Source organism: Plutella xylostella, chromosome 7, assembly GCF_932276165.1.
Source record: "Plutella xylostella chromosome 7, ilPluXylo3.1, whole genome shotgun sequence".
In the NCBI taxonomy this organism is placed as follows: domain Eukaryota; kingdom Metazoa; phylum Arthropoda; class Insecta; order Lepidoptera; family Plutellidae; genus Plutella; species Plutella xylostella.
Genome location: NC_063987.1, coordinates 9,890,894 through 9,904,509, shown reverse-complemented (window position 1 = coordinate 9,904,509; position 13,616 = coordinate 9,890,894). Strand labels below are relative to the sequence as shown.

The 13,616-nt window shown below is 37.1% G+C and overlaps 1 protein-coding gene across 1 annotated transcript in view; it reads left to right on the top strand.

Annotated features, from left to right (window-relative positions):
* Positions 1–13,616, top strand: part of LOC105383499 (dystrophin) — a 401,823-nt gene that overhangs the window by 66,020 nt on the left and 322,187 nt on the right. Inside the window, exon 12 of the mRNA XM_048622310.1 lies at positions 12,649–12,754. Within this exon, the coding sequence (XP_048478267.1) occupies positions 12,649–12,754 (106 nt within the window). The remainder of the gene's footprint in view (positions 1–12,648; positions 12,755–13,616) is intronic.

The window sequence follows — 13,616 nt, the reverse complement described above, 5'->3', positions numbered from 1 at the left end:
TCCACAACTTTTGTGTAGTTTAATAGTTACTCAGCATGCACCATAGCCTACTAAAATATGGCTGATGTCGCCAGCAGCGGTAGACAATGTTGTATGAAACAATTCGACCGCATTCCATGAAGCATACATTGCCCGACCCATTGTGTCGTGATTTCGAGCCCAACGAGGATTGGGAGAACTGAACAAAGTGAATTTCCATTACATGTTAAAAAATGTGTGGGGCTTTTGGTCTACTGTAACATATTGTGTCAATTGAAATCATTCGTTAGTTGGGTAACCAATCTTATCGGATATAAATGCTATGGAACGTTTTATTGTATTGTAATATACGTGTGTAGGCTTGCATTATAACTGAATAGGTTTTAATGGTAACTGATACTAATTTTACATGCAAAAAAATAATTTTGATTAATATATAAACTCAAAAAATATTCACAAATGTGACGACAGACTTCACGCAGTTCGGATATAATATTCATAGACAATCAATTATGAAATAATGGAAACCTAAGACGGTTAATTAATTACATTTATGGCAACATTGGGAAATTTATTCAGGTTTCGAGCGAGATGTTTCAGGATATTGGAGCTATTGAAGGCTTTCAGGGCTTTGTCTCATGGCATATATTTACTGTAGGTATTAGATACATATGAGACGGTGTAGGCACATGCAGAAGTCATGGTTCAGATTACACAATGGGCTCGTGTATTGTGCGATACGAGTATTGCATAGCTCGTATTGACTTCGAAGCTTTAGGGACTGTAGTGGTTAGTGCAACCTGTGCGACGTAATAACTAGGATTTATGTTATCATTTTTTATTTTATTATACTGTGTGTTCCACGTTAGGACATATCTGACACAACTAGTTTAACAAAACTTTTTTTCTTCGACTTTTACTATACTTCGGATGTGCAATATAGCGTAGGACACCCTGCGTGTTTAATTGGAAAACGTAAATGAGTTTTCTTCCTTTCTGTGTTTGCTACCATTATACGCATAGCGTTTATCTAATAATAACATAATAACTAATTCATAGCTACCCTCTGACCGTTTACGAAAATAGGATGAAAAACTAACTATAGCTTTCCCTTCATCGCATTGCGTTGCCATTTTCCCATGGAAACATAGCATCATCCCACATATTAAAACAAACTTCACTACCCCCTACGTATGAACACGGTTGATAACAAATGCTCTGTCAATAGTTTCACAATGAGTACCTGCTTCGGTTTTCAGACCACATTCAGGTGAAATAAGGCAATCTATATCGGTTCCAGCGCTCGCAGTAACAATATTTCCACCTGCGCCTGTAAACCCCTTTAGCGATAAAGTAACTGCGCCGACTGAATACAGATGGCGCGGTCGGCGCGCTGTACTCTGACCAACAGTTTTATATCGCCACGGTGGCGTTGGTCGGCGATAATTGTTGAGAGTTTTTTTGTGTGAGTTTTTCTTTATAACTGTTACTTCAATTTGTAGGTCTTCATAAAATAATAGTACAATACCTACATTTAATTTTATGTTCACACTCAATTAATAGTAAAAACTTAATTAACTTTATACGTAGGTACAGATGGCGGTCTAATCGATCGATAAAAAACTTTATACGTAGGTACAGATGGCGGTCTAATCGATCGATAAAAGCAATCTCTTCCAGACAACATTTTGATGGATGGAAATAGTTAAAGTAGCCCCCTGGGCATTTGGTTCATAAATTAAGTTTTAAAGTGACTTTAATATTCAATTCCAAAAGTAAAAAAAAAAGTATGCGGTCTATACCACATCGAAGATCCTAAGTTAATTCAGGATCGTACAGTCAGCTGCATAAGTACCTAGTTATACACTTTTGTCCCTTATCAATCTGAAACCGTCAATCAATTCATTGAAACATTGACAGTTCGTCAGTTTGACAAGGTACAGAAGTGTATAGCTACTTATGCAGCTGACGGTACATGAGACTGGCGGAAAAAAATGCTTTTTCTAGTCATCTAACCTGACCTAAGACCATTGATCTCTTTATGTAACATCGTAAAATTACATGCACTATTTTTTTGTTTAATTAATAATTTTAGTGCTCACGGAACGGTGTTTTTTATTATGTTTATTTTTTATTGGACTCTGAAGGAAATTTAGATTTTTAGGGAATGTGCACATTGCATAAAAGTTATTTTCGAGTGAGTCAGATGCAAGAACTAGTAATTTACTTATAGTGCCTTACTGCGAGCTTTCATTATATTTAACACACTGCAAAAAACCACCAAGCTAAATTCAATCGCTATAGCAACTGTATACGAGAACTTTCTAAAAAAAACACAGAAAGGAAGTTCATAAATTTCACCATCGTAAAGAAAACTTTGTCAGACTATATTACGAGCCACGCTGCTATTGTGAATGTGAAGGCCAACAGAAGAAAGTTAGCAACGCATTTTCCTTCTCACTTCGGTAATGTAACTCACTAATAGGCAAAGCTATGTATAGGTAGAAATATACAAATATATCCTTGTTCTTTTAATAAGAATAATTTTTGGTGAAGTCTATAGTTTGTTACCAGATAACTGTATGTTCATGCTGTTCGTAGTTATTGTCAGGTTTATGTTAGTTCTATGTAGGGAACATTATCTACTGCCATATTTTAGATATCAATGGATTGAAAATAGAACTACAAACTACTCCAGTACTTACCTAATTTACTTATCAAAATGTACACGATTGCCACGGGAAAGTCACAAATACCTACTTTAAATAATATAATAAACGTAATGATTAAAAAAAACATGTCTTTATGGAAATCTTGCATAAAATTTGCCCAAAACAACTATTAAGCTACACCTTCCCCAATTCAAACACAATTTGTCTTGCAGTATAAACAGGGTCCCATCAATCTTAATGAGTACCTCCGGTCTAGACGTAAACATGTCTAAATGACGAAACTTGTGCGGATACGGAGCCGTATAGCCCACAACTCCCCATATTATAACCCTTTGCTACGTTAATAGGGTTGGCACTTTGTAAACTAAATGTACTTATGCTATTTAAATTAAATAACATAGGTACCTACTTATGAAAATAAAATATGCAAACAGAGACGACCGAATGGCGTAGTGGTTAGTGACCTGACTACTGAGCCGATGGTCCCGGGTTCGATTCCCGGCTGGGGCAGATATTTGTTTAAACACAGATACTTGTTCTCGGGTCTTGGATGTGCCCGTAAAATGGCAATAGGCCCGCCCCCTATTACATTGGGACTAACATAACACTCTGGCGAAAAGTGGGTGCAGCAATGCACCTCTGCCTACCCCGCAAGGGAGTACATTAGTACAAGGCGTGAGTGAGTGTTTTTTTTTTTTTTTTTTATATGCAAACAGTTTTGAAGCAAAATATAAAACTGAACTTTTTATACTAAGTTCAATTTTTTCAGATAAGTTGTTTAGAATGACCCCCTGAGTCACCCACTTTTGGATTACTTACTATAGGTACCACTTTTGCACACCCTGTAGATATAAGATAGACGGCTTCAGAGTCACTTAGTGATTAAGATCGGATGCCGAGGAAAGAGTTAGGTTGCTCCCTAATATCCACCAGTTTATTATTATTGGCCGATTGATGATACTAGCTTATATTTAACGTAAACTTTACAAGTACAGTTTAACTATGATATTATAGTCGTTACTGTCTTAAATATGATGAATAAAATTAGCAAGGATTGAAGTATTGTGGCAACCCTATGCATTGTTCAAAACCAATGTCCCAGAAGAGCTTTATTCATAAACAAAGGATTACAATGAACGCACCGCTACCGAAGCTAAGTTTACCTTAATACCCATTCAATTAAGTCTATAATCGAGTTGCTACATATTCTTGGAAGTTTGGTACTTTAGCACCTTAACAAAGGTATTGAATTAAGTGAAGCTCCAGAGATTTCGCATGATAGGTGATCGGTACGTACTAAAGTTACAATAATCTTAAACGAGATATGATTATGTGTACGCTATATATGGTTGTCTGGCAATGGTTGTCTGGAAGGGATCGCTTTTAGCAATAAGACCGCCATTTGTGCATATCTGTTATTTAAGTTAAATTTTAGTATTTTTATGGTTTGCAAATAAAGTTTATTGTATTGTATACCTATATGCTTGCATTTAGGTATCGACTGATTATTAATGAACTAGCTGTTCCCGCGCGCTTCCCTTCGCCTTAAAAAGTTTTCCCGTGGAAATTCCGGGATAAAAAGTAGCCTATGTTCTTTCCCAGGGTCTAGACCGTTATGTATACCAAATTTCATTCAAACCCGTTCAGTAGTTTTGGCGTGAAAGAGTAACAGACAGACAGACAGACAGACTGACACAGTTACTTTCGCATTTATAATATTAGTTAGGATTTTCGATCAATGTGCATATTCGCATAAACATTTGATCGTTATGTCAGTATACCTTAGTAATTAACGAAATGAAAGTGTACCTATCGATAGGTTGGATTTAAATTCCAAGATAAAGACATCCGCCAGGGTGAAACAGTTGTGATGAAATTGAAACTCCTCCATTAATGATTTTTTTTTCTGGAGTGGATTAATTATTTTTATTTTAATACTTGTCCTCCTATTACTACAATAATTTTACTGTTTATCAACAACAAAAACAAAAAGCTTACTTTCCACGCGTGTATCGCCTTCAGTGTCTCGTACCTGACTGCCTGAATGGGGGGCGATATCACAACATGGTCGGGAATGGATGGGAGCAACGCGCATGCGCGGGGTTGGGGGAGGCGCTAGTGATGGGCTGTAGTCGATCATCAATTTATTTTATTGCAAAAGGGTTTTGAGACAGTATTCCTTATAATCTTGGGTCGGCTTTGTGCGGAATCTCACTTCATTTTACCCTATCCTCTATCATATACTCGTTCAATCCACACTATCTCTTATTTTCTTTCACGCAATCGAGCAACGTCTTTCTTGGTCTTCATCTTCAACTCTTGCACTACAGCTACCTCATAATCATAAAATTATTCTCTTCCATCTAAAGGTTGTATGGTAGAGATTGCTATAAGCAGTAAGAATACTGCCTTATTGTGCTGTTTTGCTTATAGTTTTTAATGTTTTGTACCTAAGTCAAAGTCAAAGTCAAAATTTTTTATTCATCGTACAAATATAAAATTTTCTGATGAACGTCAATTTTTACAAATTACTCTCCGTTTGGATAAGGGTGGCTCTTTCTGTCTAAGGAGAAGAACGGAGGCAAGAAACTCCTGAGCCATCTTTTCAAAAAAAGACTTAAAACTGGTTGGTATACAATACATATAAGCTTAATAATTATTATTATAATAATATGAGCAGAGCTAACTACTTATCACAGCCATGCATTAACGTCCTCTAAGTAATCATCAATTTTATAATAAGCTTTTTTACTGAGTTTCTCTTTAATGTAACACTTAAACTTATTCTCTGGCATTTGAGCAACTTCTGCTGGAAGCTTATTATAAAATCTAATACAGTACCCTAAAAACGATTTATTAACTTTCGCCAGACGCATCGCTGGAAAAGCCAGCTTATGCTTGTTCCTGGTATTAATGTCATGATTACTGCCAATTGTATCAAAAGTTGAAATTGTATTATTAAATTAATCCTATTGTATTAAATCTCGTTAAAAAAATCTCGTCGTAAAGATTTATTGAAGTGGTATGAAACGTTTTATCTCTGGCAAATACTCTGCTGATACCTACATGCAAATGACGGAAAATTTAAGATTTTAATTAATCGCACTCCTATCAAAAGTGATCAAATTTTTATAAACATAATCGAATGCCATTCAATTATAAATGCGTGTTTACTATGTTTGAAAAATATATATTTGATTGTGTTTGACACTGAAAGTGTGAAAATTTTATAGTTCTAAGTTGTCAATAGGTCTCGAATATCTTCATGAAAAAGGCCATCCTTATTTATAATACGGCATAGCCATAAAAAATCATACTAACCAAAGTTTTTATACAGTGGTAACTTTTTTATCGATATCTTACAATTAGCGATAACTCTGTATCGACATAATGCCCATCATTATACTATTTGGGGGGGGAGGGGGTGGGTGGTTGCCTAGCAACGCCGCCGGTAGCCGGCAAGCGCCGACCACGTGTGTAGGGCCGGTTGACTTCATTCTACCCGCGGGTGTCGCGGGGAACGGACGCGTAGGGAGGCGATTTTCGTCTAGATTTTCTAAACTTATGTTTTTTATGTTTACTGTTAAAAAATAGAACGATGTTCAATGTAGTCGTAGATAATTTAACGGGTTGTTGCTGAGCGTTTTGTAAAAAATATGTACTTTGCATGATTTGGTGTTTTAGGTCAGTATTTTTTCATCCCATGGTAGATTGAAGATTTCAGAATTTGATTAAATAATAATATAATGAGTAATTAGGTATCTAAATTAATACTTTCGATTAAAGATTACACTGCACAGAATTTCAACTCGGTTATCCAAAACATTCCCCGACTAGATCCTCCGACCCTCCGGGATCCATCACAAAGTCCTCGGCCCAATAGAATAAACTAACCATCCGGGCCGAGGACTTTGTGATGGATCCCGGAGGGTCGGAGGATCTAGTCGGGGAATGTTTTGGATAACCGAGTTGAAATTCTGTGCAGTGTAATCTTTAATCGAAAGTATTAATTTAGATACCTAATTACTCATTATATTATTATTTAATCAAATTCTGAAATCTTCAATCTACCATGGGATGAAAAAATACTGACCTAAAACACCAAATCATGCAAAGTACATATTTTTTACAAAACGCTCAGCAACAACCCGTTAAATTATCTACGACTACATTGAACATCGTTCTATTTTTTAACAGTAAAAATAAAAAACATAAGTTTAGACCCCTAGACCCTTAACTGAATTATTTATTCCTCGCTGACAAATTATTAAAACAAAACCGCGTCCGCCGACGGGAAAACGCCTTAAGAATTGGCAAGTTCCTTCCACCTGTATGCCTCCCACCAGTGTATCCTGAGCCCCGGTGGCTGGTACAGTTGCTCCTATCGGCTATGTAAGGGTCCTGTGTCGCGGGGTGGGGTAGGTCACGGTACAGTGGCGGCCGCTGACGGCAGATCGATACAGGGTGGTCCCAGCCGCACTGAGACACTCCACTCTTTACTGATTTAATCTCATCGCAGATTTTTATGCCTCCTGTGTATTCATTTAGTCAAACGCATAATTTTGGTTGACAAGGTGGTTTCAAATGAATTTCTGTTGTTATGTTCATTTTGTTATGATTAATTTATACGTCAATGCATTTTAAGCATGCAAATCACAGAATGATTATTGTTTTCTTGTGCTTTATGTTTCGTGTTGTATATACCTACGAGGTATATCATCGTACATGTTTATGTTGCATCCGTCTAAATACAAGAGTGACATCCGCACTATAAAAGCAATGTAACATTTTATGATTGCAATTTGCCGGCTGGCCGAGTGTGTCCCGCGCTAACCGAGTTATCTGCCGACGTATTGCGAAATAAAATATGGAGCCAGATTCATGAAAAAGCTCTTTTCAGAGGCATTAAGTGATTAACATAGTGCTGGATGATTTAAACATGTATTTGGTCACGAGAATACAAAACGGATAATTTCTGTTTTAATCGCGACCGGCGGTTGGCTGACCAGTTGACCACATCTGTCGATAAATGATCAATGAGTGGAAAATGTAAATTTAAATAAAGAACTTCACAATCGTATCTCCTCGGTTACTATAAATTGCATTTTTTTATACTTATTCTAATGTTTTCAAATACAAAGTACCTACCTAAAACGAGCAATTAACAGTACCTACTTACGTGGTAAAACCTCGGTTATTTCACAATGTGAGTGTTCAGTGAATATGTGAATCTGTGCGGAGCTGGGGGTCACTCTATATAACCAAAAAAGGAGTTTCGGTCGGTTACTGCGCAAGTAACGACTCTGTCTCGTTGTATTAAGCGTGCCTTTTGTTTGTCAATTCTCGTTCGCAAGTTTTTTGTCAGTGTAGAGTAACCCCCCGTGTACGAGTCCACCGTTAGTTCCGTCGTCTGCGTTTGCCGCTTTGCTAACTAAAAGTTAGATGTAGTTCAGAATATTGTACACATACTTCCGTGTAGTATAGCGTATTCCGTATAGTAGGACTAACACTACTCTACTACATCCTGAATCCCAGCCATGACAATTTATTCCTGTGAGAATTTTTCAGAACTTTATAAATGTGTAAGTATATTATAGGTTTTTGAACAGTATTTTACGAATTATGTATACCTATTTGAGACATGACTAACTTTGATAACGTCATAAGTACCTAATATTTTAGATTATGCCGACTCATGTTATCCCGATCTTACCGAAGAGCAACTTAACAAACTTGAGCGCCTCCAGAATGTCTGTATACGGTTTATATTTGGTTTACGCAAGTATGACCATGTTTCAGAGTATCGCGCTAAGCTCAAGTGGCTCCCCATTCGCCTTCGCCGGAATACTCACATTCTTTCACTTCTTTACTCAATACTGTTTAACCCAGCGTACCCCGATTATCTCAAAGAGCGATTTCACTTTCGACATGAATCCCACAGCCGGGGATTGCGTTCTTCAGAGAACCTACGGCTGAATATTCCACCTCATACCACAAAATTCTTTAGTGACTCTTTCACTATACAAGCAATCACCCTATGGAACGATCTCCCACTTAGTATACGGAAAGCACCGTCATTGGCCTCATTCAAAAGGATGTTAAAAGACCATTTCCTCGGCTCTTGATTGAAGATCACTATATCCTCTTTAATATGCTTATTATTGTATATAAGTAACGTGGTATGTATTTTATTATATATTAATATATATTATATATTACGTATATAAATTATATATGTAAATATATTGTAGGTAGTATGTATTGGTATATTAAATATCTATGGTATATTCTTTATTCCTAGTACACTTTACCCTTCTTTACATCTAAATATCCTTCCACCCAAAGGTTGTCTGGAAGAAATCGCTTTAAGCGATAAGACCGCCATTTGTACATATGTGTTAGATTAAGTTTTGTATTGTTGTCCATATTTTTGTGTGCAAATAAAGAATATCTTATCTTATCTTATCTTATCTTATCTTATTTTAAAATCAGGCAGTGAACTATACCTACAGACTTAGTAAATGACAAACTATGCAAGATAAAACAACTATGAAGGTATTATCCAAGTTGGGAATGTCAGGATTCTGTTGAGCATTTAACAAACCGTCAGCCGCCGGAGTCTGGGGCATGTCTCCTCCAACTTGGCTCTTGGCTCCTCCATCAAATATTCATAATTATGCTGCTCCGCCCAAATTTCCATTTCCGTTTGTTTTTTCTTGCTATAAAACTGTACCTTTTGTAGCCCTGTTTTCTAAGAAATATGACTGTTAGAAGATTAGAATTCCCATGTTAGAGATTTTATCTGATAAGGTAATGTTGTAGCAAGAGGACAATAACAGTTTTCCATTGACGATGCAATTATGAGATAAGGCAGCCGTCACAACTCGGGTTGATCAGCCCAATGTCCTAGAATCAATCCCGGCCGGGAAGAGTAGATGTTTGCTTTAGATTATAAATAAAGCTCCCGCCTCACATAAGCTTTTTAATCGCGTGTGTGTGTCTGGTGCTTTACCCAGCTTGCTGTCGAGCCTGTGAAACATTTAAAAAGGATATATTTTTAATTATTGGTACAAAATCCTGTACACATATTTGTATTCCCAATAGCCTCCGAATACTTTCTATACTTAATAAATATGATATTGGTAAAATTCCAGTCAACAAAGTGTGTGAAATACTTTTATATGTATGTATATGTGTGTATATGTGTGTGAAGCTCGCGAACAAAATTTTCGTGGAATTTAATAATAATGTCGGCATATGGCGGCTGGTACTCCTGCAGGGCTAGCACGAGGGCAAGACCAGCACATCAAGACGTGATAAAAGTTTTGCATCGTGCTCACTCACATCGCACGGCCTCGAGAGCAAGCGCGACGTAGAACTTTTGTCATGTCATGACGTGCGATTCTTGCGCCCCGTGCTAGGCTAGCTGGCTGCTACGGCGTACTTGTCGATTCTAGTCGCCTGCTCGCGTCTGCTACTCGGTCCCAAAATGGCCCGCTTTATGGCGAAACTATTTTACTTCTGCTATTCATCGTACGCGATAAATTAGAATGTTACCAGATTACAGTGTTAATGGTAGTTTTTATGTATTTATAGCTTTTATAAATAACTGATCATTGATTGTTTGGACTAGAAAATATTCAGAAATTTATTAAATTTAGAATGTGTAGTGTAAAAGTAAGTAAAAGGTAAAGATAAGTAAAGGTAAGCGTAAGAGTCGTTGAATTGAGCTCAATCTTTGGATTCCATTCTGTTTTCTATTTGGTTAATTTTCACACAAGTTTATGGCGTATTTCGATGCTTGAAATACTTACATTTATATAAGTAGGGAAGTTGACAAATGCCGGTGATAATCCTAACACGATCAGCTACTTACAGCAACACCCAGCACTACAATGGTCGTTACCCGAGTGGAACTTATGCCGCTTAAGAAAGGAATTTATTTATTATTGTACTTACATAAAACACAGTATAAATTCATCACAAATGAAAGCAGTAAAAGCATACAAGGGCGGGTTTATTTCCAAGAAGCAATTCCTTCCAGCCAACCTTTGTTGGTGAATGAAAGAGTTACATTATTAGCGAATGGCCCATCCTTGCACCACGGTGACAAACCTCGGCTACTGTTCTAGAATGAAATAACGTTTTAATTAACAATACAGTCCCTTAATAAACAAAAGGGGCTTAAAGTTGGATCTAGGCAAATAAATAGCCATTATTTGTAGCTCTGAAGGAAGCCTGAAGGTTATAAATAAAAGTCTTAGTGAAAATCCTCGGGATAGCGAAAGCTCTTTGTCGCCAAAAAATATATTATTACCTTAGTATCTTTTGTGTTTGGCATCAAAAACTTTCCTAATAAAATAAAATGGTTTTATTCACTTTTAATTCAATATTATAAGTATATGCCATAAATAATTTAATATCTGTTTATTCTCTAAAATCATTTTGAAAAGACAATGTATATTAGTGACGTGGGTTCGACTGTACAAAGCTCGGGTCACTGGTTCGTGACAAGAAAAGGGTTACCAGGGTATCACACCTTCACCACATAGCCTTGTACTTCACTGATAAGTGTCATATAATTTTGCACCTGTCTCTTGGAATAGTGTTCCGTAAATAACTCTCAGAGAAACGTACCTACTTAATTCTAATTGTATCTTAACTTTGTATTTTCTTCTAAGAACCATCGTTGAAAGTACCTAACCATATTATTTGTCAGATACATTTATACATTTAGGTATCTAGTTAAATAACGATGACAATATTCCAAATCGATCTTTTATATCAAAATATGATGTAAACATATTGGCCATCCATCTAGTTGGATCCTCCAAATGTAGTTATCCTCCACGCGGCACCGCGAATGGAAAATGGTAATATTTCACATGCGGCCGAGCGACGGCTCGACCGAGTAGGTGAATGCATCATGTGAATGAAGTACTTTGCAGTTTGAAATGTTATTTCAATTTTAGAGTTTTCATCCGTAGCACGCAATGCATTAAATTGAAAGCTATTGGAACATATACATAATCTCAAATGAAATCCTCAAACCCTCTTACCGTATCTTGAAATAAATGAAATGAAATCGTTTATTTTTTCGACGTAGAATATTAGAATTACTTGTCAAAAGTCATAATTGTCAAAAAAAGACGACCAAATGGCGTAGTGGTTAGTGACCCTGACTACCGAGCCGATGGTCCCGGGTTCGATTCCCGGCTGGGGCAGATATTTGTTTAAATACAGATATTTGTTCTCGGGTCTTGGATGTGCCCGTAAAATGGCAATAGGCCCGCCCCCTATTACATTGGGACTAACATACACTCTGGCGAAAAGTGGGTGCAGCAATGCACCTCTGCCTACCCCGCAAGGGAGTACATTAGTACAAGGCGTGAGTGCGTGTGTGTTCATAATCTACCTGAGCACCTAAATTGTGTAGTTTTCATACATTGCCCAGTCATTATAAACAATCTACCTTTCATGTACCAGTTTTGCGGTAATTCTGCAGTAAAGATTGGTACATAGACTGAGTTATTATTCAAGACCCAATCACGTTCTCGATTCACGACTTCATTCTTAACTGAATTTCATACCATAACAACAACATAAAGTCATCTCGAAAGGTATTTTTTTTATGCATTAAAAAATTAACTAGCTAACCTGCTCCAGAAATTTAGGCGCGTAGTTTACACCAAGTTGATGCCTTTGCCGCCTATGTGATTCTGATGCTAGGACCCCACTAACGGTAAATTCCACGCTGTAATTGATGATATTAAACAGTGAAAAATATAGGTACCTACCTTAAATCATTTGTTTGGTGATCAAATTACACCTAAGATTAGCGTCCATTACCGCGGTAATTATTGGCATTTCCCGTTAGTATGGAACCATTATGAGTCACAAACCCAGCTACATACCGTCTCCTCCGCAGGGCGTGCATATCTCTGCCACTCAATTATTCATTTTAAATACAGCTAAATACAATCTATTGTCCCCCCAGGGCGTGCTGCGCGAGCTGGAGCAGAAGAAGCCACAGCTGGACGAGCTGCTGCACACGGCCGAGAGCCTCAAGGGCACCGAGAACAGGCAGCAGCTGCATGGGAAAGGTACGTCGCAGTAGCATTACCAGTTTCAGAAGTCAGTTAACCACCAGTTTATCTTTAAAGAAAGAGACAATCTATATGATGAAGCTGTTGCGAGAGCCAGCAAGACACTGGTATCACCCGTAGGAATATTACCCGTAGCAGATTTTGTACCTGGGGGTCTCTATGACGAAAAACGAAGTTCGAGCGCTGCTGTGCGAGCCATGACTGTATCTTGTTGTATTAAAGACTCCATCTCGTTGTATTAAACGTAGGTTAGTTTTCCGTCAGTATAGAGCGACCCTCCTGTCCCGTAACATTACTGTACCACCCGTAGAAAGCTATAAGTACCTGCGGTTGTCCGAAGCTTAGATTCTAATGTCACAAACACAGTCCATTATGCAACCATAAAACTGGATTATTTCCCACGAAGCTCACAGAAACGTTTTTTTAAAGCGCGACGCTTCGCCGTTTTATATAGCCGTTCAATATGGTCTAGTCCAAAAGTTATCGGTCTAGTATTTGATACCTACATATCTAATGCTTTATTTATTTTATGCAATTAAATAGCTTTTGTTGTCACTTAATGCTATGATTAAGTCACAATTAAGTATATATTGTTATATTGTCATTTGTTAGGGTAGGTTTTATACCTACTTATTCTTATCGTGTATAAGTTCCTGTTTTTTTATTATATACCTACCTATCTTAAAAATGTGCATTTACTAATATGTTACATAACTTGTTTTATAGTTTTTTATCTCACAGCTGATGTTACTTAATTAATCCCACATTTATTCATATGTTTCAATAGATTGTAAGTCTTGTAAACGTTATTATCTTAAGATTGTTTAGCCTAGGATTAATGTACACTGGGTTGTTAAAT